Source organism: Zosterops lateralis, assembly GCF_965231275.1.
Source record: "Zosterops lateralis genome assembly, chromosome: 6".
NCBI lineage: Eukaryota > Metazoa > Chordata > Aves > Passeriformes > Zosteropidae > Zosterops > Zosterops lateralis.
Genome location: NC_139761.1, coordinates 34,911,654 through 34,939,062, shown reverse-complemented (window position 1 = coordinate 34,939,062; position 27,409 = coordinate 34,911,654). Strand labels below are relative to the sequence as shown.

Genomic DNA, 27,409 nt, shown 5'->3' with positions numbered 1-27,409 from the left:
AAGCGTCTGCCTTTATCATGATTTCACCCTGAAACAAGCAAGGGAATTCAGTAATGCAACCTGGCAGGGTGTCAAAAGTCCATTTTTCTCAAGAGGAACAGGAAAAAGGTAATAATGGTCTGAGGAACTGGAAAAAAATACATTCTATGTAGACTACAATTGGTTCATCTAAGTGAACAAAAAACCATGAGCTCTGAGTCCTGAGGAAACAGCGCAAGGCTCCAGCAGGGCCGAAAATAGCCCGGACGAGAATCCCTCCGTTTTGAAGCGCGGAGACACCGTGGGGCGGCAGCAGGAGGGACTTCACCTCCACCCGACCTGGCAAAATTTTAGGTCCTATCGCCAGTGGAGCAGGAAGAATTATGGTCAGGCAATATATGCGTGCAAAAATTCAGTCATTCTTACACTAACTAATCTTATTCTTACCGGCTCTTTTAGCAGCTTCATTTGGAAGGGAAATGCGACACCACAAGAAAGAAGAAGGCATGTATCCTTCATAAGTTAGTTGTGTGCCATGTTATCTTTTGAAAACTGCTCAAGTACCAATTAAACTCAATGACACTGACCAGTCTGTAGTCTGGGACTGAACTGTCTAGGCTTAGTCAATGAATCATATTGCCCTTGTCCTTCAAAAGCTTCAGCTGTACAGTGCCTTGATGATGTGCAAGACCAAGCCCACTAATTAAGACCACCAATTTGAGAAAGAAAATAATGTAAAGAGTTAACAAAAAATAATTCTGGATTGTAAAAGCAGAGTTCTTGACATGGGTTCAACCCTGTTACATGAAATCCCTGCTCAATGCATCTCTGGCTGTCTGTGGATCTGGTGCTGCCAGTACTGAGAGATAGCATCACAATAAAAACATGATGTGGTCTCTGCCCACATTTATCTAAAACATCCAAACAGACTTAGGTCTATTTTCATGTAAGTATGAGGAAATCTCCTTCTAGTTGCTTTATGAATTATAGAATGGATAGAGTATTATATCTGAGCTTAGTCACCAGGCATAGAGTAGACATTGTAAAGGGAAATCAAGACAGAAAAATTTCCAGTAGTCATCCATTTTTTAAAAGAGGCTCCTCTAACTAATTATGCTAAGGATTTAAGCCAGGATTGTAAATAAAAGGAAACAGCAGGCAAATGTTGCCTGTTCTCTCAAGACAATGTGTAAAAAAAAATAAATTACAATGAAGACTGAGAGAGAAGAAAAGGCTGTGGGTGGACCTTACTGCAGCCTTCTAGTACATGAAGGGTGCTCCAGGAGAGCTGCAGAGGGTCAGTTGACAAGGGCAAGTAGTGATAGGACAAGGAGTAATGGCTTTAAACTGACAAAGGGTAGGTCTAGATTAGATATTAGGAAGAAATTCTTTAGTAGGAATTTACTAGGAAAGTGAGGGTGATACACTGGAACAGGTTGTTCAGGGAAGCTGTGGCTGCCCCATCCCTGGAAATGTTCAGTGCCAGGTTGGATGGGGCCCTGAGTCATCTGGTCTAGAGAAAGATGTCCTTACCCTTGGGACAGGGTGTTGGAACAAGAGGATCTTTAATGTCCCTTCCAACCCAAGCCATTATATAATTCTATGGTAATTACTACTGCACTGACCTAGTTGGTCTTATTTTAGATTGAGGTTTATTATTCTGAATAGTAAGTTAACTCAGTAAATACAAATTAGGAAAAAATGACATCAGCCTCAATTGATAAAAGGATTACGCTACTCCAAATGAAAAGGTTGTCTATTCTATGTCCATAACTTTATAATGACAGATTTAGCAGAGTGATGATTTAGGTATGAGGCTCTGATTTGCATATGAATGCTGTTATCTAGTGGATGTTGTATCTCTGTACATTTAGAAATGAAGTTTGCTTCTGTATGGTTTGAATTCAGATACAGAATTCTTCATTTCTTGTGTTGTCTTTGTGAAGCTATTCAAGATTGGCTTTGCTGATCTAAAAACTCTCCCAAAGGCTTTGCTTGACAAACTAAAAACCTAAACAAAATACTTGTTGTCTTTCTTGGTTTTGTCATTTCCAAACAAAATCTCATTTGTCCTCACAATCAAGGGAGACCTGGTCGTTCCATGGGCAGAAGGTTTTGAATGGGAAATGAGGCGCTGGAGGCAGTACAGAGTGCTCTGAGTGAGTGCTGCACCATATGCTGGCCATGACACTGCAGAGTAGTCTGCTGCTGCTTTATTTTTCACATGAAACATGAAAACAAAGACCAAGGCTATCAGCAACTACAAATATTTCAGAAACCTCAAAAGTTTTCTGTACTGTCTTTGCTGAACTCTGGTGAGCGCATTTGCATTGCACTAATCACAGTTCTGCAAATAAGTTAAATATTTGTTCCACACATTTGCGAAACTGCGGCACAATGTTGCCAGTGTGGCAGCATGGTTCTGATATTCCCTTACAGGAGCAGCAACTCAGTCTATGACTAATCAAACAAGAGTTGTATGTGTGGCTTGGATTGAGGTAATACACAGTGTGCAAATGTTAATCATTACTAAGCCAAAGTTAACCATTATTTCTCTTAGGCGTATATCTTTTAACGCAGGCAGAAATCTCACTTGAAAATGTTCCTTTGTTATATTTTTCTTAGAGGGATGCAGATATATGAATGATTCATGTTGCACGTGAAATTATGCTGTGACCTATAATAATAGCCATTGCTGTATTTTGTTATGAAACCAGATCCAAACTAAATTTAAAATCCAAGTCTGTCTGTAAAATCTACTGCAAGCTTCCAGATTTTGGCCCAGAATTCCTACTCTCCAGTGTTTTTAGTCTTTTATTTTTCCAGGTCATCTGTTTTATGGAGAAAGAACATATAGCCATCTGGGAGATTAGCATATATATTTTATGAAGCAGAGTAGAGCTCTCTCTTTACTGACTCAGATGCTAAAGACCCAGATTTGCAGCCTGCCTCCTAGCTCGCACAGCATAGTTCATAAAGCTTCTGTTGCCAGTCACTTACCCCTCTCCCCCTCATCAAGAACAGACTTACACTAAAGTGATGTTGGCAAAGCAGTACTGTTCTAAAGTGGGGGGAAAAAATCAGTCCAGCTTTACAGCCATGTAGAGAGGCAATTTTTAATGATACAAAAATCCATTTGTCAGTAAAGCTTACATTGGTCAAGTAGAAATTATCAGCAATTGATCAAACAAATCTGGCTACTGGAGTGAGATTCATCTCCAGAGTGGTATATATGGTGTGGAACAGATCTGTGGTATATCCTCTGAAATGTATAAAAGCCAAATGAGAGTGCTGGGTTAATTTAATATGCAGTATAAATTACCACAGGATGTAAAAGGAGTGAGCTGCAGTAAGATGTGCCAAGGGGCACCTCCTCAATCTCTCATACTTTCTTACTGTGCTGGTAGAGACGTGCTGTCATTGTAGCTATAGTTGGAATTCAGTATGTTTCTAGTACTGAGGTGTAGTTGGACTGTGCCAGCAGTCTTTCCTTTTTTTTTCTGGACATTCTTCTTCCTTTTGTTTTTTAACACCATCATGGAGTTTTTTTCCTTTACAGAAGACAGATATTAGGAGCCTAGACTGCCAACATTTTGAAATCTAGTGTAGATTTATAATTATGGACTGCCAAGTTTTAGTAAGTTATAGAGCTGCTAAGTCCAGTGGTAGTCTGCACAAGCCTCTAGAAAACATAGGACAAAAGCTGAGATCATAATCCTAGATTTGTAATAATAATGATACTGAATAAGCAGAATATTTTCCATTGCTTCTTAAATCAAAGACTGGGAATAGACTGGCCTTTTTGTTTACCCTCTACTAATTTGTTGGTACTTTTAAAATGTAGATGCAAAAATGAGCCTGAATTAAAAACTTTTGTTTACAGTTCTCAGTTTGAAGAAAGTTTGAATTCAGAGTATCATCTGCATTTTGCAGGTTAGACTCTTCTTTTGAAACACCTTATAACAAAATCCATGTCCAAACTTTAAGCACAGAGTGTGTATTCAAATACAGACTTTAAGAACTGGATCTGTTGTATCCAGATTCTAATTCCCATTATTCGGATCTGCTGAATAATCATGGGAACAGATACAGTTCTTATCTGTTCTCTGATCTACATTTCTTATTAGAAAATGCATAAGAAAAAACTTTCAATGTAGCATTTGGGCTATATGTTCATCAGAAAAGCATTCACCATTTCCAAAATCTTTCTGTATCTTGCCAATGCTAAATGTCATCTTTCAAAGACTGCATGCACACAGTCTTTAGTGTTCTTTTCATCTACCTTTTGCCAGTTACTGGAATATGAATTTAACATTTACTGACAGTTCTATTTACCTTGATGCTAAGAACAGCCTACCCAATCTGGCCAGATCTTTTCATTCAGAAACCAGTCTCTGACATGGCTGGTAAAAGATGCCAAGAGAAGTCTGTGAGAGTGGGAAAATCCTATGATGGCCCTTCAGAGTATTTCCTGGGACACTGTCCCAGGTCCAGGCACAAGTGACAGGCATCCTGAGCCAGTCACACCACCTGTAGAAACAAACTTATAATCACGGGAAATAAAAAATAAAGAAAAGAACCCAAACAAGGAAAAAAAAAAAAAAAAGAAAAAAAAAAGTGTCTTTTGAGAAGCAAAGCTGTGTACTTTGATATCAAGACATTCCACAAGATGGCAGGGTTCTGTCTTGGCAAGTCATTACAGCAGGCAACCTGACACTCTACAGTAGCAGGTTTTTTCCTATTATACTTTTCACCATAAGTAATAAACCTCTCTGTTTTAAGTCCGTCAGTGTTCTAAAGCAGTGATCAAAATAAGTGGCAAACAGCTGAAAGACAGGATTTCTTATGTCTCACTTATATTTTCTTATGTCTCACTCACATTTTTTTATATTACGACATTTAAAGCACCAAATTCACTTAAATTATAACTTCTCACTGTGTGAATTAAAGAAATAATTCTTTTTCTACATAAAATTTGACAGAAAATTGTTGCATGCAACTGCAATTACTTTTAACTAGAAACATTAACAGCAGTCCTTCACATTCCATCTCAGTCATCTATTATTTGAACTCGAAAAACCATGAATACAGCTATTTGTTACCCTGGTCTTCATGATCAAGACAAGGTAACCTAAAGATGGAATGTTGCTGAAAAAAGCCAGGTGCCTGTCCCCCTTTCACCTGTTCTGCTTCCTTGTGCTGTCTTTAACATCTATGTGTTTATAGTCCTAATGCAATTCAGATCAACCTAAAAAGCTGATTGAAAACTAGCTGCTTTTACTCAGAGGCTTAGCTTTCAGCCAGATAAATGAGCTGAAATGACTCCACAGCCACACAGTCACTACTGTTGCAATCAGGAAAGCAGGTCAAGCATGTGACAAGGGGCAGGAAAGTCCCTTTCAGCAACAGAGTAGTATTGGATAAGCTTACACTAATTGTGAAAACACACCCTTAAATAACAAAGGAATAGTGGAGAGGATGCACCCTCAGTTCTGCCCTCGCTGACAAGAGGCAATGGAGAGAGAGGAGAAAACCTAAAGCTCAGTTCTTAGACAAGAAATTGTTTTCAATTGAGAACTTGTGGTGATGCAGGCCTGAATCTTGCATGCAAAACAAAAAAAATGTTAGTTCTGCCCTCAACTAGACATGTTTTGCTCTCTATTTGTAAAAAAAAAAAAAAAAAAAAACTAATATACCAGCTCTTTCTAGACCATGTTTGTTTGGTTTCTGTGGGAAATAAAGGCTCTGACATTTGGGGAAAAAAGAAAGAAAATAGAATAATTGTAGTTCCCAGTGGGGTTCTCTGCAATACTTGTTACTAAGGTTCAGTTGAGTTGAGTGTATTCCCAGAGTAAATTCAAATATTTTACAAATAATGATGAGGATTTTGAATTAACTCAGAGCATGTTACGCTTAAGATCTTCATCATTCTATTAAAAGCCTAATCCCTGGTGCTCCCTATAAAGGTGCTACAGCATAATGCTAATGCAAGGATAGATAAATAGACAAAACCCCAATGCACAAAATTAAAGAACTACTAGCAGCTACTCTGTACATAAACCAAACCAAAAGCCTCACTCGAGAATGGAGAATTTTCTAAAAATCCATCTTGCAGAGAAGAATTGTGTAATTGCATTTACTAAGCACTAGAAAATAATTAAGCCCTGCATTTTACGTATAAGTGGGAAGACATCGGGTGAGGTCAGGGTACTTGTGCTTCTCATTTGGTATGAATGGCCTTTGTTATGATAGAGCATGAACAGAGAATTTTCATTTCCAGTTTCAGCACTGAAATTCAAATGCAAAGAAAACCTCACAAAGTGCAAACAAATTCCATTGACAAGATCTGGTGTCTTCACAAGCAATGAAAACCCTGGCAGCAGGGAGAAGGGATTTGGATTTTCAGGACCGAGTAGCTACTAATTAGTAGTAGCTACTACTACTAATTAGCCGAGTAGCTAATTACAAGAGTGAGAAGTGAATTCCGTTAATTTTTAACAAAGGCATTCGGCAGGGATACACCCACGATAATCTCGTGTAGAAACCATGTAAGACCGGTTATGGAAGACTATGGGCTAATAGGAAACGGAGACTTGTTGGCCCAGGACACACCGAGCCCGGCCCAGGTGTCCGCCGCCTCCGCCCACCGCCAGGTGGCGCCCGCCCGCCCCGCCCACGCCCCGCCCCGCCCCGCCCTTGGCCCGTGTCATGCCCCTTTCCCCAGCCAATGAGAAGCGGCGGGGAAGGCGGAGCTCGGAGCGCGCGGCCCAATGGGAAGCGAGATCTGACCAATCGCGGGCGCACCGGTGAGGGCGCGACTCCGGGGCCGGGGGGCCGGGCGGGGAGGGGGCGTGGCCAAGGGGGAGCGAGCCCTCAATCAGGTGAGGGCGGTGCTGACGGGCGGCGGCGGCGGCCAATGGCGGGGCGGGGGCGGGGCCCGCGCTGCCCTCCCCTGGCGCCGCCGGAGCTGCCAGAGTCAGGTGGCTCCGGGATGCGCGGCGGCGGCAGGAGGCGGAGGCGGGCGCGGAGGAGGCGGCGGACGGGGGGGATGCGGCAGCTCCTCCGCGGCACACGCTGCCCGGTCTCGCCCCTGCCCGCGCTGGGCTGAGGCGCCCCGCGCCGGGAAGCCCCGGCAGCGGCGGCCGCACCTGGTGCCGGCGGGCGCTGGGCCGCATGAACAATAGGCGGCGGTCCCGGCCCCGCCGCCCCCCGCAGCGCCCGGCTGCCGCGGGCGCCTCCCCCTATGGAGCAGCTTCGCCATGGAGCCCCTCACCGAGCTCAGCCAGGAGGGCGCGGGCGGCGGGGAGCCGCCGGGCGACGGGCCGCTGTGGACCGCTGTCTTCGAATACGAGGCGTGCGGCGAGGACGAGCTGAGCCTGCGGCCGGGGGACGTGGTGCAGGTGCTGTCCCGGGACTCGCACGTGTCCGGCGACGAGGGCTGGTGGACGGGCAAGATCGACCAGCGCGTCGGCATCTTCCCCAGCAACTACGTGAGCAGCGGCGTGCCGGGGGCCGGGCCGGAGCTGCGCGCCCGGTACCCGCCGCCCCCCGCCATACAGCGTAAGGGAGCCCGGCCCGAACGGGGGGTGGGCGCGACCCTCCGCTGCGAGGGGCAAACCAGGGGAGAAGCCCGGTCCTTCCCCTTGTCGCGGTATTGCGGTGGGGATGGGAGCGGGGACGAGACCGGCGGGACTGCCGAGGTTACGGGGGGAGCCGAGGCTCGGCCCTCCTGATGTCCCTGAGGGGAGGCCTGGCCCCGTCCGACCGGCCCGGCCCTTCCGTGGGTCCTGCTGGAAGCCGGTGCCGCCGCCGAGGGGAAGGGAAGGCCCATCCCGGTGTCGGGCGGCTGCGGGAGGCCGCGGGCCCAGCCGGCGGGGGGCGGGCCTGCCATGGCCTTCGCCCAGCGGAGGGGCTGCGGCGCCTCGGGCCCCGCACTGGGCCGCCCCAGGCCCCGGTGTGTCCCCTTCCCACCCGCCGTGGTATTCCTGCTGCTCCAGTGCCCTGCTGTCCTCCAGGCAGAGCCTCGCTCAGCGTGTTGTGAGCGTTTCAGCGACGCCAGGAGCAGTTTCCTATTGTTAAGAGCTGTGTTTCCAGGGGCTGGTAAATTTTCATCAAGCAACAGAATCCTGGCGGCTGGGCCGTGGTGGAGTCACCGGGGCTTTGGTCATCCAGCCTTTGGAAATATTCTTAAAGAAACGTTGCTGAGAGGGAAGCAGTTGTTTTCTGAAGTGTTGATTCACTGCTAATACTTGTTAAGTATTATCCTACTTACTAGCCAAAAGCTTATTATTTCTGGCTGAAAAATTCCAAAGTTGGCTTGTGTGTTACCAGGTTCCTCTGCTCTCTTACAAATTCTGTCTTAAAATACCTGTGAATGGGTTGTATCCTCACTTGGATATCTGGGCCTGCCTGAGGGTCACTTGACTGTGTTGTGATGCTGAAGACACTGAGGGAATGGTTTGTTTCCCTGAATTTAAGTACATTTTTTCAGTCACTATGTACAATTGTGGAAAGAGAAACAGCATGGGATGACTTTCTAGATCGTGTTTATCTGTCACCATTGACAATTCAGGCAAGGATGCTTTATTTTGGAGGGGCAGAGAAAAATCTTCAGACTAGTAGGCTTTTCTAGAAAGTAAAGGAGTGAAAAGATACTTTGTCCTATCTAGGCCATATCTCCAAGGAATACAACTAATAGCTTTTTTTTCTCTCTCTTTGTATTCTGCTTGGAAGCATTTAGGTAAAACTCAGTAATTTGTAGCATTGCTCTTGGGCTTGTGAAAGGACTAGGTGCTGTTCCTTTCTTTCATGCTGCAAGAGCATTGGTAAATTATTTTTTTCCCCACACAGAAAAAGCTGTGAATGAATGCTTATTAGGTTTTGCTTTTGAGGTACTGAAGAGAACCATTTCTATAGAACTTTTTGAGCCCTCAGCTCCCATCCTGTTTTGAGTGTTCAGGCTCAGGTTTTGTAACTGTGGATTCTTCTGTCTTGCTGCCTCTTACATGGTTTGTTAGTTCACAAACAGTGGTGGAGTTGTCCTTTCCCCATTTGTCTTTGCCTTACTCTTGCCATGCCCCAACACAGCCACACTGCTTCTCTTCTGTCAAGTCAACAACCATATGTTCATGACAAACTAGAATTTATTGCCCTCCGGAGGTTTGTATAATGCCTAAAGAGTATGTTTTTTTGTTGTTGTTTTTTTTTTTTTTTTTTTAAGAAACAATGCAGTTTGGACGTGGGTTAAAGTTGCTTGCCATTGAGTTGGATTGTCAAGCTGAGTATTAGAAGTCCTTTGCAAGGAATGCTATCCACTTTTAGAGCTGATGGTGTTAGTTTGACAGCTGTTTGGAGTAGGAATCAACGTCTACTGTTTAATCCTTCATAGTCCAGTAAGTCCAGTTTTGCAGGAGTAATGCAAAGTGTTGTTCTGAACATGCAGCTCAACACAGAATCTATTTTTGCTTGCTTTCCTGAAGTTTATCTATATATTCAATGAAAATTGGGGAGTATAAGTCCTAGAGATCCTACTTCTACCAAGAGCTGTACTAGTTTGGTGGGTAATTTTAGCCATCCATGTAGCATGCTTGAATCTTGCCTTGGTGAGGATACCATGAATCAAAAAAGTAGCCTGTAGAGGCTGTCGGGAGTGGGCCAACTTGAGAGACTCTCATCTGTGCTGTGGGCTCTTACACACTTTAGACTGCATTGAACAGTTTAATCATATGGTCTAATAAGGACTGATTAAACAGCACCTACTTTGCAGTTGTCAGTTTGGCCACTGGTTTGTGGTGTACAGGCTCTATAATTCCTTACCGGCCCACAGTGGAATGAGACCACTTCAGTTCTTGAATTCTGTACAGTCCTGCACAACATATCTGCCAAATGGCACTAGGGATAGTGTGTTTAGAAGTGTGAAGAAAACCAAGTATTTTGTGCCCTAATGTTAGCTGTATAACTTGAACTATGAAATTGAATAAACTAATTCAGCAGAAAATATCTTTAAAAAACCTAAACAAAACATATTTTTTTAAATGAGTGGGTTTTTTTTCTGAAGAAGGTACCCACCCAGAGGTGAGCTGGCCAGTTTGCCTTATAGAAATATGCATTTTCAAACTAAGCTGAGGTCATACTTCCAGACATAAGAAGATTCAATGTCACACATTAGATTTCACGTGGAAGCTGAAGTCTCTCGGTTTTACATCCCACCCCTATTAATTTGTGCCTCCAGCAGGGATACGCTTTTTCTGATGGAAAATGGGTGGCAGCACACGAAGTGTTCCACTTTCCGGCCCCTCTGTTTCCTTTGCCCATCTCGTTCTCCTGCCCGGCGCCTTCCTGTGGCGCTTCTCCCCAGCGGGGCGGGTGGGGGGAGGCGATGAGGAGCGGGACGGCCGGGGCGCTGTCCCTGTCCCTGTCCCGTCCCCGCCGCCGGGAGCTGTCCCTTCAGCACCCCCAGGTCAGCGGGCGGCTCGCTCGGCGCCTCCTTGATGTATGTCCTCTTAATCCGTGAAATGCCCGAGCAGAGCGCCCGCTCTGAGCAGCGCCTGAACGCTGCCTGTCCAGAGCTGGCAGGGCAGGCACTCACCCTGGTGGTGTGGGGTGCGTGTTCCTTCATTTTCAGTCTTTTAACTGACCTTGTCCCTAGAAGCAGATTAATTGAGGATTCTAGCAGCGATGAAATTCTATTGACTGAAGAGATAGGATTCAACATCTGACTTTCTTTAGGTCTTTTATTGGTGAGAAATACAAGAGTGACTCTTTGTGTATTCTCAGTAACAGGGTAGTCTCACATCTGAGGTTATTGTCATTACAGTCTTGTTTTAAAATTTCAGTGTTTCTGGTCAGAATCTATTCTTTTCATGTTTTCAAATGCTCTGTCTCAAGCATTTGAGCACCAAGGTTGCTACTGTAGGACTGAAATATTCTTTGTTGTGCAGATCCTTGAAGCTCAGTGTTACCCAAAATAAGTATTCACAGTAGCAGAAAAATAAATTCTCTGTGTTCTAGACTGGAAAAGACCTCTTCTCCTTCTGGCAGACTTTCTTGGTCAGTTTTCTCTCTTGTTTCCCAGTAATCTTTTGTTCATGGAACACTAGGAAAAGCAGCAAAGACATCCTTATTAAACTAACTCATAGGTTTGACTAACTTATAAAAGTAAGACAACTTCTAAAAATTGTTTTCAGGAAAGGTAGAGCTCAGACAAAATAAAAGCCTGCAGATGTAGATAGAAGAGTTTGTATTAACTCCATACAGTTTTGTGACAAAGTTTTGTACTGTAGCCTTATACATAGGAAAGGTGTTTGATTGGAATAAGGAGACTGGTTTATTTAAGTGGGCTCTAACCTGCTCCATTACAAACTTAATTTCCTTTCTACTAGACAAAGCAGGAGAACCATGTTAGATTTGGCATTTCAAATGCAGGCAAGTATTAAAAGACCTGGTGATTTTTTTGTTTAAATCTCGCATTATGGTACTCTTCCTTTAAAGCTTTTAAAAATTTCATTGACTGTAATTGGTAACCATGCAAGTGTCAGAGAGAGTAGCATCAGTGGTAGCTTTCCACTGCTGTAAATTAAACTGCGTCAACGTGTTTTCATTGGTTAGTACGTGGAATTTTCATTCTACATTAGTCAGTATTGGATGGGTTCTTTTGGCCACCCATATGAACTTTAGTGTACAGTTGTTCAGGATACATTTTCTCATTGCTTTTGCTCCAGCAAAATTTCAACAATTTGTGTGCTGAATTGAGGCAGCTGCATCTGTATATTTTTTTCCTATATGATACCAATTAGCCACAAGTCACTGTGTCATCCTGTAAAGTATAGCTGTCAGTGTATGGGAATAGAAAGTTTTTGTGACAAAGATGCAGTCTGGATTTATCAAGAAATGTTTTTCTTACTGCTTGCTCTGTACACTCAGTATGTGGTTTGATCCATCTGTTTGTCACGCTGTTGTTGGTAACGTCAGAACTGGTTAACACGTCTCTTGTGGGGAACAAATCTGCAAAGCCTGGAGAGGTGTGGAAGAATAAGTGTGATTTGGGAAGGACTAAAGACTGTGGCAGTTCAACAAGAGACATTCAGATAAGGGACAAATGGAGAAGCAGACACGTTTTGTGTTGTTTTAGCTGTTTTACATTAAGCACTGTATTATGAACACAGCAAAGATTAGTTGGTGTGTTTTTCATTTTCGGAATCTTGTACTGTCATTGAGAGTTTATCCTTAAGAGGGGGTAGGGGCAGGGGCATCAGTATTGTAAGGGTTTAACTGTGGTAAGAAGAGGCAGTTTTATTGTTTTACCATTTACAGTCAGTAGTTCATACCGGTTTTATGACATCACAAGGTCTCTTTTACCATACTGGTTGGCACTAAAAGATTGTCAGAAAGGCCCACTGCTTTCTTTTATATTGTTTTGGAGTGAAAAGTGGCCCTTCCTCCAAGGGCAAGGATGAGGTTGGCCAGCATGGACCTTCAGCTGATGTACAGGCTGCATGGTTGCTAAATGCTTACATCTTTTTTTTTCCTCTTTCCCTAGTCCTAGAGATCGACTTCTCAGAGCTTGTTCTGGAAGAAATCATTGGCATAGGGGGCTTTGGAAAAGTGTATCGAGCTGTGTGGATAGGAGATGAGGTTGCTGTCAAGGCAGCTCGCTATGACCCCGATGAGGACATCAGCCAGACCATTGAGAATGTTCGCCAAGAGGCCAAGCTCTTTGCAATGTTAAAGCATCCCAACATCATTGCCCTCAGGGGCGTGTGCTTGAAGGAACCTAATCTTTGCCTGATCATGGAGTTTGCCCGCGGAGGATCGCTCAATAGGGTATTGTCTGGTAAAAGGATCCCTCCTGACATCCTGGTGAACTGGGCCGTGCAGATTGCCAGGGGAATGAACTACCTGCACGAGGAGGCAATTGTTCCCATAATTCACCGTGACCTCAAGTCCAGCAACAGTAAGTGCTACACAGTCAACAGTCAGGTGCTGGGATATGGTTTTGGGGAAAAAAAATAATAAAAAGAAAAGAGGGAAGTAATGTTAATTTAGTGATCCTTTCTTGTGAACCACTGTATCCTCTAATTCAATCCCAGAAGGGTTTATTTTTATACAGTATGGTGCTTCAGATCACAGGAAACATGTAAACGCTTTAACTCTGTAGAAGCAACTTTAATGATTGGATGCAAAAGCAACTGTGAATGAAGAATGCTTTGCTAGTAGTTCATATTCATATAGTGTCTAGGTTTTATTGGCATTTCAGCAGACTTCTGTATGTTAAAAAGCCTTATTGAACTTAAAAAGTGTATTATTCTTACACTTTTTGGAAGAATAAATGCTTCTTTGTAAAGGTAAATGCTCCTAAGCTTTCATTGTACTTGTTAGATTTTGCTGTATAGATGAGCTGCAAGCCTCGTTTCCTTATAGGTGATTTAACCCATCCCAACTGAACTGGATCTTCTCTTTATCTATGATAGAGCTGATGTTGACAGTAACATTAACTCATGTGAATAAAATGTCCTTGTACACCCAGGACTTCAGTTGATATTTGTGGTGTTTTACATGATACTGCTCACCCATTAGAGAGCAAGGGGGACTGAACTTTAGTAACCAGCGTTCTGGGAATTTTGGTGATTTCAGCTGCTCTGTAATACTGACAGCATTACTGTGTGTTGCTTGGGTGTTGTTCTTGTAGTGTGTCTCTTTTCACAAACTTGAATTTCTCAAAGTCAAATGCATTCATAGAACATGATTTATTAGTGTGGGAGTGAAGTGCTGCAGTGATTTAAAGATCATCTCCTTTCCTGATGCCTGTATATGTCACTATTTAACCTCTCTCTGCTTGTCTGTGCCTGGATGGCAGGAGCAGACACGGACCTGCATGTTGGCTGTGGTGGTTTAGGTTGGTGTGTTAGTATGAACTCACTGTCATTTATGGCTTGAGTTAATAAGAAGCTCTATGAACTGGGTGGCTGCGATGCAAGCATATGTTCCCTTTTGCTCTGGGGGCAAAGCAAAAAGGTCCGATAGATGAGAATTTTAGTGTCTTAAATAGATTTACTAGCACTAGCATTAGCCATTGCAATGCTTGTATATTTCCAGGTCTTGCAGTATCTTCATATGTTTTTTGGCCTCAAATGTTGTGGCAGTGAATTTACTTAGTTGGTTGTGAAGGAGTAAAAAAGTATTATTAGTTCTTGTTAGTGAGTTTACAAAGAGGAACTATAAGAGCCTTCAAGTTAGTTTCTACAGTATTGTTCTTATAGTAACAAAGTTTCCCATTTTGTTAGAGTAAGGCAATATTAATGTCAATAAAGATTTCCTGATATCGAAACCCTTCCCTTACAGATGGCAAATATATGGGCACGTTGATAAATGCGGTAAAATTAAAGAATGATTTGCTTAATTAATGAATGATTGGCTGCGTCTGTGAATAAGAAATAATTGTCTTTCAGTGTTGCGCCTTTCCTCCTTACCTAAGAAAATATTTACTTGCTTGTTTTGCTAACAGGCCATTAAGATTTCCTTGCTAAGTGCTAGTTGAACGTTTTTGAGGTTTAGAAAGTTATTTCTAAGATGAAAAACTGTTAGCTTCTAGTACTTCACTGTTTTATTCAGACACCCAGTGCACAGTGTTACCATCCAAACAGATATGGATGCTAGAAAACATCTGGACTGTCAGCAGCAAGAATAAATGTCTCTTGTCACAATGAATCAGCAGAGTGTAATTGTGCTGCACTGTAAATGGTTGGTGAGAAGTTGCTACATGTATTACTGTAATTTCCCTCCTTTTGGAGGAAGCAATAGTAAAGCAAGAGGGAGATTGAGTGGGAATGCCTCTGAAAGGATTTAGAGATGTTCTGTCTTTGAAGGGGAAATATAGAGAATTTACGTGGTGGTCGTGACCAAGATAACATCAGATCTATTAGAGAAATGATGGGTATAGGAAAATTATCCCATATAAGGCTGGAGGAAAGCAGTATTACATTTGGAAAACTAGACAAATGCAGGAGCTGGGACTGGAGGAAGGAAAGGACTTAAGATATTTTAAGGAAAAATTATTAGTTTATTTATCTCTTTTGAAATGAGATAAATTAGTAACCTCAGCTGTGGGCTTGACATATTGCAACAGCTGTTTATTAAACAAAATTAAATTCTTTATTCTGTGCTGTGTGGTTGAAGAGAAATTTTAAAAAATATATGCACTATTTTAGACATTTGTAATACATGTTCCTTTCTGAGTGTATCTACAGAGCAAGCATCATAAATACTAGATAATGACGATGCTGGAGCTTTTTTATGGGGGTAAGGGAGTGTAGAATAAACACCTTTGAGCTGCCTAAGTCATGTCTTTCTTGATTACCCTGTCACTGCTTTGCTGAAATCTCTTTTCTCTTATATATAATAAGCATCTTAGAAATTTCTCTGCTCTATTTCCTGTGGACAGCTTTTTACTAATTTTGTAAAGATTAGTGGACTAAGTATATTATTGCATCCTGATTAGTATATAGCTTGCATTTTATCTGTTTTTTCTGATAAACTTAGTTTTCTCAATTACTGTGGATAATGGAGAGCAGGTTATCTTGTTAGCTTGGTGCCTGTAGAATTACCAGCTTGTAGCATTTTCTTTGCACAAGTTACCACCCACCAGGTGACAGGCAGTGATGTGTCTGTGGTGAGGAAAGAGCTTCTGCTTGCAAGAACTTGGAAAGGATTCTTGCAGACGCATTTCTTACTGTACTAAACATCTACAAGTGCTGTAGAGCTGTCATGGGAGCATCAGCTGTATTGATCTACTGGTTGGTACTGCCTATGTTGAGTAATACATTGAGATTCTTGTACATCTCATCTTGCCTTCAAGCACCAGCTGGGATGTGCACTGTGCATCTGAAGGTGCAGGATGAGTTAGTTTGGGAGCTAGGGTACAAGATTGGGTAATGGCAAAGAGCAGAGTTGCCTTATTTAAAATCAATTTTTCTGCTGGAATAGAAGAAAATCAGAGAATGCCTTGTTGTCAGATGTCTGCTTATATTTAGGCAGGCACAGAATGCATAAGGACAGTATTTCATTATGAATCTTAAGCAGGTTACATTACATTTTAAACATATCAGTTGAGGACCCTAATACAAGTCTGAGAAATTATATTATACCCCATTATATAAGGATTTGGAAAAAAAATCCTTTTTGGTTTAAGCTATTGCAGCTTGGTGGAGTCAGATAGCATGCACCAAAACAATGCTCAGAATAGTTGTCAACATTTCTGGTAGTGTAATAAAGAACATAGTGTCACCAGATGGACACAAAAAAACCCACACTCACACCGTCAGGTTTTGAGAGCAAAAAAAAAAAAAGACTGAGATTTGGGTTTATATAGACCCTGGACATTGACCAGAGATTGGAGGATGATGTTGACACCTCTTTGATCCCCCTTTGACACCTCTTAGACTGGTCAAACTAGAAGTCCATCAATCCTTCTTCCAGGGAGGAATGCATATTTTTCAAAACATCACTTTTTGTTTATGTTACAACGCGTGAGAATTCCAGTACAAAAAATGTAAACATCAGAAGGCTGAAAAAAATCAGGGCAACAACATAGGTTTTTGATTACTTTGGGAGATAACTTTGATTTAATTCATCTGAACTGAACTTCAGATGATTATTTGAAGATTCCAGGAGGTGTCTCTTTCTTGAGATACTTCTTATCAAAAAGCATTTCAAATCAATTGTCTATTATCCATCTTTCTTTGTTAAAAGAAGGATTTTTTCTGTTCTATAGTTTTTCTTAGTTTTTTCTTCTTTACATTTTCATAACTTTACATTTTAATGCTAATACATTTAGAGTGTAGGAAATGTACTCTGTACATTTAGTACCATGTTTGTTTGAGGAAGATTTATTGTAAACTTTGGAGGTTCTGAGGGCTGCCTGTTTCATTGCTTTGGGAATGCAGTCAGGAAGTGAGTACAGAAAGGTCTTTACAGAATGAATTGTACACCCTTGATTTAGTTTTAGAGACCTTGAAATTATTTTGAGTCTGAGTTCAGCTGGCACTAAGTCTGGTAGACAAGTGTTCTGATGTTATTACCAGCTCATATGCCAGTCACAAAACTACATGAGAGAAAAAAGGTAATTTAGGAAACTATTTGGCTCTGCTGTATGAGGAGATTAGTATTTCTCTTTTTATTTTTGGCATTTGATTTAAGGAATTCAAGTTATTCCATATGATTATCTGACAGAATCCTCAGTGGCTGCTGCTGCTTCTCTTCATCTGGTGATACTTGCAACCTTTCCTTCTTCAGCTGTACACTGGTGAGCCATTGAGCTCACAGAGTTACAGAATCCTTAGGAGGGCTTTCCCAATGTGAAAGCACCTACATAATCTAAATGCTGAACTATAGCAAAAAAAGCAGCTAATAATGCCTACTGTAGCCAACATCACTGCACTTAGAATAGCTCTTAAGAGTTTTCCTGTCTTTTATCTATCATCTGTGATTCGGGACTTATTTCTGGCCAGAGAAAAGTGCCTGGCATATAATGCTTAGGATCAAAAAGGGACAGTCCTGTTAGTTTTAGTGAAGTATTGTAAATAATGAAGTTGGTCCTGTTTGTCTGTCAATGTTAGATATGCCAGCATTGCTATAGGAATAAAGCCAACTAACTAATACTGTGGAGAGCTAGCAAAAGCATATTTGGTTTTTTTTTTTACTGTCTCAGCAAAACATGTTTGTTATTTGCACTACACTGAAAGATTTTGCTGAGGGTGTTCAGGCCAGTTAGCAGAGTGCTTTTTAGAAGTCACCATGGCTGTGTTTCTCAAAGTGGCACAGAAGATGAGCAGCAAAGTGACATCACCAAGGTCAAAGAAAGAAGAAAGGACAGAGGTCAAAATAAATCCCAACGATTCTGATTCAGCCAAATCAGTAGTTCTTCCTTTCAAGTTATTTGAAGTCTTTACCTCTCCTACTTTTTGGACCACCAAAGCTATAGCTTTGCTTATTTAATGTAGTTAAGGCTTTATCTGTTAGTAAAGATGCCAGTAGAGCTGACTTTCCACATGATCTATGGATAGTTGTTCCTAGGACTTAAAATATCCCTTATTTTTTATTTTAATCCAGTCATAGCTGACAGTCTTCTGGTGGTCTTTTCAGAGAAGTAAACCTCTTCTTCTGTCTGGCAGGGGTGTAGAAGAGAACTCTTCCAGGGTCTGCTGAACGTATGTTGGCAGAACAGTTTGGAAGTTCGTGCTGTTATTATTGCTGCTTCTGGTACTCCAGTGTAATTTGCTGACTAACCCTCCAGTGTTGTACCTTCTATGAGAATGGATTTCCTTCGTCAGTGCAATTAAATGACTGAGTAATGCTTCATGTAGAATATAGTGAAGTTATTTCAGTGATATCCGAATGCTTTTCACTGGGTGAATAACTGATCTAGACTTAGCTGGGTAGTCCCTTGGCCTTTAAGAGGAAAGTGGTAAAAAGGTGAAATTTTTTGTGGAGGTGGTGGGTGCTGATGTGGAAGACAGCAGCTGGGAGGTGAATTTTCAAGGAGCAAAAGTCAGTAAAACTTGTTTTTTCCCTTTCCTCTTTTCTAAATGTAAAAATTGTGTACAGTAGAAACCAGGGCTTTCAAACAGCCTGGATATACTCCTAAGGCTGATGAAACATGACTTCAGATTCTGCCCTTATGCAATTATCTGATTCTATCAACAAGCTATAAGATATTGCTGATGGTGCATAACTCCTAGTTCTGGTTACTCTGCTTATATTTCTCTTTCTTCCCAGAGTATAATCATTTTTGCTGATATCCCAGTATTCTGTATTGTAGTTAAAAAAAAAATTCCAAATAGCCATAATTTTTGCATATGGTAATATGATGAGGAAATTTATGCCATTAATACTACATATTTTCATTGAAAAGAATAATAATAATAATAAAAAGTATTATTAGTGCGGAAGATGTAAATTATGCCTGAAAGTGTTGCTAATTTTTAAGAAGCTAAAATACCAGGAATTCAAAGAAGTAGGCTGACAGTTTGTATGTTGTACTTTGGTACTTTGTTGGATTTTTCCTTCCTTAGCTTTTGTAAACTAGTGCAGCTATTTTCCTCTCTGAGAGGTTTGACAGATGATTTCTCAGATGTTGCACTCGTATTTAATTTTGGAATTCTCAGAAACCTACCAAGATATGAAAATAAATCTTCTTTAATTGGCTTGTTTTAGTTCACTGTTAAGCGTAAGTCAAAAATATGAAGTCTTGATGAAAAAGGTCTGATGTCCACAAGAACACTTTGGTATCCTCCTGCCCACACTAAGTAGTAAAACGGTGACTTCACAGATGGAATCTGCTACCTTCATAGACAAATATGGAAAGTGTGCTACCTCTTGTTTTTAAGAAATTAAATTATGTCTATTGCATTTGAAAACCTAGCTAATGTCCTTTTCATGTAATTGAGCCACTGTGTCCATTTTTTGCAGGGTTCTCTCTGCTCCTAAGAAAAAATAACTTAGAGTTGTGATGTTAAGCACTTTATTCAAATTGTGCATATGGAAGTATAGAACAGACCTAAGCATTGTCGTGCAGCAGGTGTCCATGGGCATCCCCTAAATTCACCATTTGACCATCTACAGCAAAGCTGGGAAAGAGCTGTGTTCTTCTGAAATTTCTAAGGAGCCAGTTAAGAGTGTGAACAGTCTTATGGTATTTCTGGGAAGCTAGAATAATTCCTTCATCTCCACTTTTTTTTTTTTTTTTTTGTGGGAGTGTTTCTTCCACATCAGTAAACTTAATTTGAATTTTGACTGACTTCTGTCAGCAACTTCACTTTTGCTTTTCTTATCAAACAATTCCATTCAGTATTTCAACATATCTGAAACAAACTCACTCTTGAAGTATCAGACAGTAAACACTGTCTCTTTGAAGTGATGATTCATCACCCAAGACGATTCCTTAATTTTAAGTAATATCCCATTTTGAAGACTGTGTATGTTTCCTTATGACAGGACAAAGGAAACCTTAAGCTGTTAGAATATGGGGTATAAGCACATGGTTTTAAGTAGCTGGTTTTTTTGGTACATGTTTGCTCTTAGATTCTAGGGTCGTGTTGGTGTGACTTTGATTGCCAAAAGATTGCCAAAGTTGATTGACATGTCTGCTAATTGCTTGTTAATTGTCCAGCTGCTAATGGCAAGTGTTCCTCAGACCCAAGCTTTCTGCAGATATGAAAGAAATACTAACAGAACCTCATGCACTAAGAAGAGAAACTATTCCAATGCATAATGCTTCAGAATTATGTTGTTTGGTTTCATCACTGTTTCTTACAATCAGAAAGAAGAACTCTTGCCCACAGAACAGTAAATTTTGTGTCCCAGTCTGTAGAATAGTCACTGTGGTGGTAATGTCAGCATGGTACAGCATCATTCAGGGTCCTCTTGGGAAGGAAGTAGCCAGAGGACAGACATGCAGCCTTCCTGTGAACTGTTGGTGTTACTGCCACACACAGCCCCTCTGCTGTGCTTTCTAGGAGCATTGTTGTATTGCTCATGCATTTATTATAACACCGTTTTTAATTAGAACCAAAAATACCCTTCCAAAAGAGAAAGCATTTTCTTGTGCACATATGGATTCCAAATTCTCTCTGAAACTCTGTATGTGCTTTGAATGCTGTGTGTCTTACATCTGGGATAATTTTTATAGCTACAAGCCAAACTCCCAGTTTTCTGTACATCCATCTCTGATGCGTTGTGAAACAGGCTCCTGGATTTTGCTTTGGCCATGAAGAAGTATTAAGATCTCCTATTTGCATTACAACTGGAAACATCTAAAATGTAAGCGTGGCTTCCTCCTTGCCTATGTAAAGACTAATTGTTGAGATGTGTAGCAAATGATAGTCAGTGTGCCAGCAGCTCCACTTACTAGTAACAGGTAAATACTTTTACCACTAGGATTTTGTTTATCACAGCAATTTCTGTGCTTAAATTGGGAATTCTTGGGAGGTTCCTGGTGTACTATAAAGAAATGCTAGTATGTAGAATTGCTGGAAGGATGGTACATATAAGGGTGGTGGGATGTATGAGAACTGGGCCATGTGGTCCTACCTACCACAAAAGCATTGAATTCTCCTTTATGAGTGCGGGTCTGTGGGAAGATGGTAGAGAATAGTCTTTAGTTCCTTTTGACTTGGCATTGTTCAAGGATTCTGAGAATAAGAAAAACTCCATAAATTTGATTAATAGAACTCAATATGCCTAATTCTGCTTGTTGAAGTGTTGTCAGTCTTGCCCTGGGTTTATTGATTAGCTTTTTCTCATTTGACATGATCCGTCACATAATGTGTGGTTTTGATATGATTGTGATCATCTGGTAAACACAGAATATTCCTAATACTTCATCAGATTATTGTGTGGTTAGAATCTTTAATCACAAGGTGAGCTGATTAAAAAAAAAATCTAACAGAAATGTAGCACATAAAAAAATGAACTGCTTTCTGATAGCTCTATTGAATGAGTTATCTTGTGTGGACTTTCATGTACAACAGTGCAGGAATGCCCTCTTTTTCAGCTGCTGGCAACTTGTTCTCCTCACCTTAAGGTCAAACTGCAGTATTCAAGAAACTCTTTGAGTTCTACTGTTGTCAGATGTAGCTTGGTGTTGATTGTGCATCTAAGAGCCTTTTAACACTTGTTCTGATGGATGTAAATACACTTCTCTACCTTTAAAAAATATTTTAAATTAAATCTGATTTTAAAAACCCCATAAAACACCCCAGCTTCTGGTGTGGATTGTGCTGCTGCCTGTGAAGTTCTTAGGTCCTTCTTACCTTCTAGATTTTGGAGTACCCATTTATTCCGTGAATGAGTTGGTGTTATTTACTATTTCATAAAGATGTCTTAATTGAAACCAAAACAAAACACTTTGGGCTACCTTTTTCCATCATGAATTTAATGTTTATATTTGCCTGGAAACAGCTCCCACTGAACCAGCATTATTATTCAATCTCTTTTCAGACAGTCTCTTGAGTAACAAATGATGAATGTCATTCATGTGATTTTACTCTTCCCTTTTTTTTTTTTTTTTTTTCTTTTTTTCTGTTGTTGTTGTTGTTGCCTAATACAGTTCTCGATTTGTTGCAGGCTTTCAAACTGATACGGTTTGGCAATGCCCTGTGTTGAGTATAGATGTAATTATATTTTTTCCTTGAAGCACTTAACTGATTATGAAGAGTACAATAATCCATGTCTAAGCTAGAGGTTGTTCCAATGTCAACAGTATAGTAGGATTTAGTCTGAAACCGAAGTTGAACAGCTCTATTTTTCCCAGAAACTCACCTGAGCATTCAAAGTGTTTGTACAGATCACTAAAGTGGTAAGATTTTTACAGCCTGGCTAGGTGAAAGGATCGAGTCTAAATATATCAGGGCTTTGGAGGCCTTTCCTCTCCCCTCCCCCATTATGCATTAGCTCTTTAGAGTTACTGTACTGCATGGCTTAAAATCCAAGAACTGCTGTGCTGTCACATCCATCACCTCCTCTAGGTTGATAGAAGAGGACAGTCATGCAGCTTTATGGATTTGCTGAACCCTGACTCATACCCAGTAATTAAGAAGGTATCGTTTCCAAGGTGTACATATATGCATTTTAATGTACTGTTGCTGAATGGTTAGTAATAAGAGATAATACTTGCTTATTGCCAGAGGCAATATTTGTGGCTTTTGATTTTGCTTCTGAGATGTGAAATTTTGAGTGGGTCTTAAATTCTGTCCTCTCCAGGATCTTATGCAACATTTAGCCTTCTGCACCTCAAACAGATACTAAAGGTGCAGTCCTACTGAAATGAACGGCAGAGTACCCAACAGAAGGTAGGTAAAGGCTACAGGCGGAAAGCCCGGACTTATTCCATGTGAAGATCTGTTAATCACTTTAAGTACTTTGAATGCAGGATCAAGAGCAGATTGCTCATTATCTGGATACTTGTGAAGCAAAGCTGTGCTGGCTGATTGTGGAAGGTCGAGCTAAAATTGCAAATTAGATTTTGGCAGACTGTTACAATATGAGGTCTCAGTTTGGAGCGAATTTTTGAAATCCTTTCCCAAATGCTTCGTTCTGTCCTCAAGACAGAGTGCCAGTGTACTGCCAATAGGACTTAATAATTTAAAAAGATTGCCTGGCAACCTCAGTCCCTTGTTCCCTTTGCAATAGTGCTGCTTTTTTGACTTGTTAGGCAAACTGCAGACTTGATAGCTATCCTCTGTCTCTCTGAGACAGTGCAGCAGCATGAAGCAGTATATGAAGGTTATCTTTTTTCCTAATATCCAATATTTAGCACCTCCAGCATCTGAGCTGACATGTATCTTGGGAAGTTTTGCTTATTTATGGGAGCGGAAAATAGGATTGGAACAATCAGAGTAAGTTCAATGAAACCTTCTTCTGTGCAAGAATATTTTTGTTTCATCTCTGAATACTTGTCTCCTTGAAATAAGGACTGTTCAAAAGCTAGAGGAGAATGTTAAGTACTTGTATTACTATAGTACCTTCTGTATAAAAACCCTGAAGATTTCAGACTGCATTGCATTTCTTCAGAGCACAGTGGAACTTGAATTCTTTTTTCAGATAAAAGCAGGTAGAAAACGTAGTAGTTGTCCCATGCAAGAAGCAAAAGATGCTTATCTGATTTTTCTGAATTAGTCTTCATTTAAAATATTAATCCACATTTGTCTGAATTTCACAGCCTTGCAGTAGTTGAAAGTATTTGGTCTGGAAATAGATCTAGAAGACAGTGAAAGGGATTTGTACAAAGTGCAAATTATACCTGTTGTGAGGAGATGAGCAAAAAATATTCTGTAGGCTGAAATAGTCTGTCCCAGTTGTGAAATTCCAGGGTCTATGTGTGTCAGAGAGGAAATTAAAATTAAAATTAAAGCTCCTTCAGAGCTCTCCTTGCTTGCATAAGTATTCTGTGGTCTGAAAAACATCCCTTAAAAAACATACATGATTAGTTAAAAGATTCTTTGTTCAAAACAAAGTTTCCTGTAACAGATTGGCTCAGTTTTGGACATATTCTGCCGTGGGTGGGTAGCAGAGTTTGGATCCTGTGATATTACTCAGTCTTTTATCTGCTCTAGCAAACCTTCGACTTCAGTAAGCCTTCAGCTTTCTTGGGAAATTTGTGTTAAGCAATTTTTGGATAAATTTGGATTTGTTTGGAAATGGAAATATTTTCTGTTTCCTTCACCTCTTGCACTTGAGACTTCTACTGTATTAGTGGCAGAGAGATGTTTTAATGGTAGCACTTCTCTGTATGGGCCTGGGTTACTCTTAAATCATACCACAGAAATGACTTGCATTATCTAGAACTGAAACCCTGCTCATGTTTTGCATTTAAGGATGTTGGAGTGAAAGTGTTGGTTTTCATAAAGATTTTACTTTGTTCTTTCATGAAGTTCCTGTACCTGGGATTTGGTAGACTCAGTCTGATCTATCTGATCAGATCTATCTCTTTACAGGACCTGAATTATCTAAATGGAGGAAGTAGATGGGCTGATGCTTATTCACCATCTGACCACTTTTGGTAGTTTGTATTTTGGTCAGTAAAGCCACAGTAGGCTGTTCTGTTTTCAGGATGGAGGAAGAAATAAAATGTGTCCAATATTTCCACCCACAATGGTACTCCAGCCAGTCTTTCACATTCCAGGTATGACAGGGTAAGCATTAGTTCCCTTCTTTATAGTTTTCCAGTTGGCCTTCATGATGTTGAAAACAGTGATTGTACAGTAGCACAGGAGAGAAAGCCTTTGGGAAAACAAATCTGGTACTTGGCTGTTGTGTCCATTGGTGCTTCAGTTGCTCTGGAATGATCTGCAAAAACACCCAACTGTGTCAAAAAGGTGTGGTATTATTCTGGGAGAGAAAAGTCAGGCAAAATCGTGTCATTTAATGTGAGTTTGACTTCCGTTGCCATTTTCCAGCCTATGAGGTCATAGTGTTTAACTTTTCACCTCTCTTCAATCATAACAAAATGAGAATAGATGTGAAGCCTTGGAAGTAAAGCAGAAACATTGTTTAAAGTCCAGATAAAAAGGGAGACTGGAGAAGAAACTTCACTAAGTCCATGCAGCTAGTTAATGATTTAAATATTGAAATTGAATGTTTGTACAGCAAATAAAACAACAATGTCATTTATCTTATTTATAGTCCTTCCTGTTGTCACTTCCACCCATTGCTGTTGCTGCCATCTAGCTCTTGGCTTATGTCAGCAGCTGATGTGGCCCTAAGAGACAAAAGCACTACACAAAGTAATGGGTAGAGGCTCCTGGGAATGGGTGTGAGTGGGATACATTTACAGCTGAGTACTTTTGCTGGAGATTTTCCTCTTGTTTTGATGTGACTGCTTTCTGCATTTGTAGGATGTTGGGTGACAAAGCATTTGACCCACAGTAGTGCCAGTGTTGGTGGAGGCCAAAACAGAACTACTGAAGGGCACTGACACTTAGAGGTGTTTGGGTATTTCTGGCACCTTTGAGGGTTTCAGGCCTTCTCAACTCTACATCATCTAGGTCTGTTTGGTAGCCATCAGTCAGGGCCTCACCTGGCCTCTACCACCTGCTTTGTCTCCAGGTGCAGAAGCTCCTTTTAAGCTCAGACTTGCTTGAAGTACCTTTACAGTCAGTTTTTCATATATTTGTGGCAAAAGAACTTCTGATACTTTGTTCTCCCAACCTGTTTCAAAGCACTGATATCCACCCTAGCATGCTAGAAACACTGTTAAATGGTACATGTCTCTATGAAAAATTGATAAAGCTTAAAAATATAACAGTAAAATATGTGAGTTAATGTTGCTTTATCACTAGGTAGTAATTTTTTTCATGGTCTGCCTAAGAACTGTTGTATTTCAATGAAAGAATAGTAGTTACTCTGGCACAAAAATCTGACTGTATTGTCTCCACTGGGAGAAGTTGTATGGAAGTTAAGTATGAGGCCAGCAATCATCCATCAAGTTAGAATTATATCCTGGTGTACCACAGATGACAGATCCAAAATGCCCACAGTAGGTTTCCTTGTCTTCTAACCTTATTCCTTACGTATTTCTTTCTGTATGCTTTCAGTTTTCATTACACTTAGTCCTGCTCTTACTTCTTTTTGTATTTCTCCTTCACCTAATTATTGTGACCATTTCCATCAGGCCTGACATTCATTAGCTAATAGCTTTCTATTCTGGTGTGCCAGGTTTATTGAGTAGCATCACGCACAGATAATTGACTTGGTGTGAACTGTGAGCTGGACCATACAAGAGACTGTCTTAGATGTTTTTGCAATTTTTTTCACATTTTGTAATACACACACACACACACATTCTCTGGACCGAGAAATGGAGCATGAAGTTCTTGATATGGCTGTTGTCATGAAGTACAGGGGCAAGGGGAAGTCTGGTGGTTAATTCTTGTGGTGGAATTGCAGGGTAATCCTAATTTCCTTGGTATTGTTGTTACCAGCTTTTGTCTTTTAAGTCAGGAATTTCTTCATTTTCTTGGTGTGCTGTGTGCCAAATAAACTGGGAATACAACAGCAGAATAGTTGAGAAAGCTGAAGTCAGCTTTTGGTATGCCTGGCTGTTCATACTGTTTTGTGCAGTAGACAGCAGCCCCTTTCTTCTACTTTGATAGATAAACGTGGCTTATTTTTGCTGTAGAAGATCACACTGTAGTAGTTCCTTCCTGAATGTTCTGCTTCTGAAGTGATGAGTCAGCTTACAACACAAGCAAAGCAAAGGAGTATTCTTTGCAGATTAACCTATAATTCTATGCAGATTAACCTAATCCTTTCTCTAGGCTCAGAAATCAGAAAAAGGCAATTATGACCATATTTTGCTGCCTTGACACTTATTGTTGACAGTTGAGGAGCCATTTTCTGCCAGTTCTCTGATATTGCTAGCAGCTGGATCAGAATATGTTAATGTGTTTATTTCTCCCTACTAGCTGTTCCCCATTGCTTTGGCCCACTGGACACTAAGAATGCTGTCCAAAAGTGTATCTGAAAACTATAACAAGCATTCCAAAAGAAACAAGCAAAAATCTGACAGTGTTACCACCTTCCAGGGAGAGTATCAGTTTGTGAAAGGAGATTGTAATACATTTTCTGGTTCTGCTGCTGTAATGTGAGCAGAACAGAGAATTAAAATGGTTAATTTTATTGCCAATTTTTTTTTCCTTTAATTTACGTTGTGAAAAATTTCCTTGACAAAAGCCATCTACCTCTTTAAACTTTTTTTTTTTTTTTGTGCATACTAGAAGTAGTATAGCATTGGATTAAAAATAAGAGGTATATGACTGAAGTTTTATACTGACAAATTTGAAACCTAAGTAATGATTCATTATATTCAGTTTAGTGATCAGATTGAAGGATTTGCTGCAGATGGTTTTTCTCTTTGTGTAGCATACAGGAGCATGTT

The 27,409-nt window shown here is 40.7% G+C and overlaps 1 protein-coding gene across 1 annotated transcript in view; it reads left to right on the top strand.

Moving 5' to 3' along the window:
• Window positions 1–7,238: 7,238 nt before the first annotated feature.
• The window catches only part of MAP3K9 (mitogen-activated protein kinase kinase kinase 9), a gene marked incomplete at its 5' end in the record, with an annotated part of 59,382 nt that continues 39,211 nt past the window's right edge, over window positions 7,239–27,409 (top strand). The window contains 2 exons of the mRNA XM_083863131.1: window positions 7,239–7,539; window positions 12,518–12,931. Of these exons, the coding sequence (XP_083719257.1) occupies window positions 7,239–7,539; window positions 12,518–12,931 (715 nt within the window). The remainder of the gene's footprint in view (window positions 7,540–12,517; window positions 12,932–27,409) is intronic.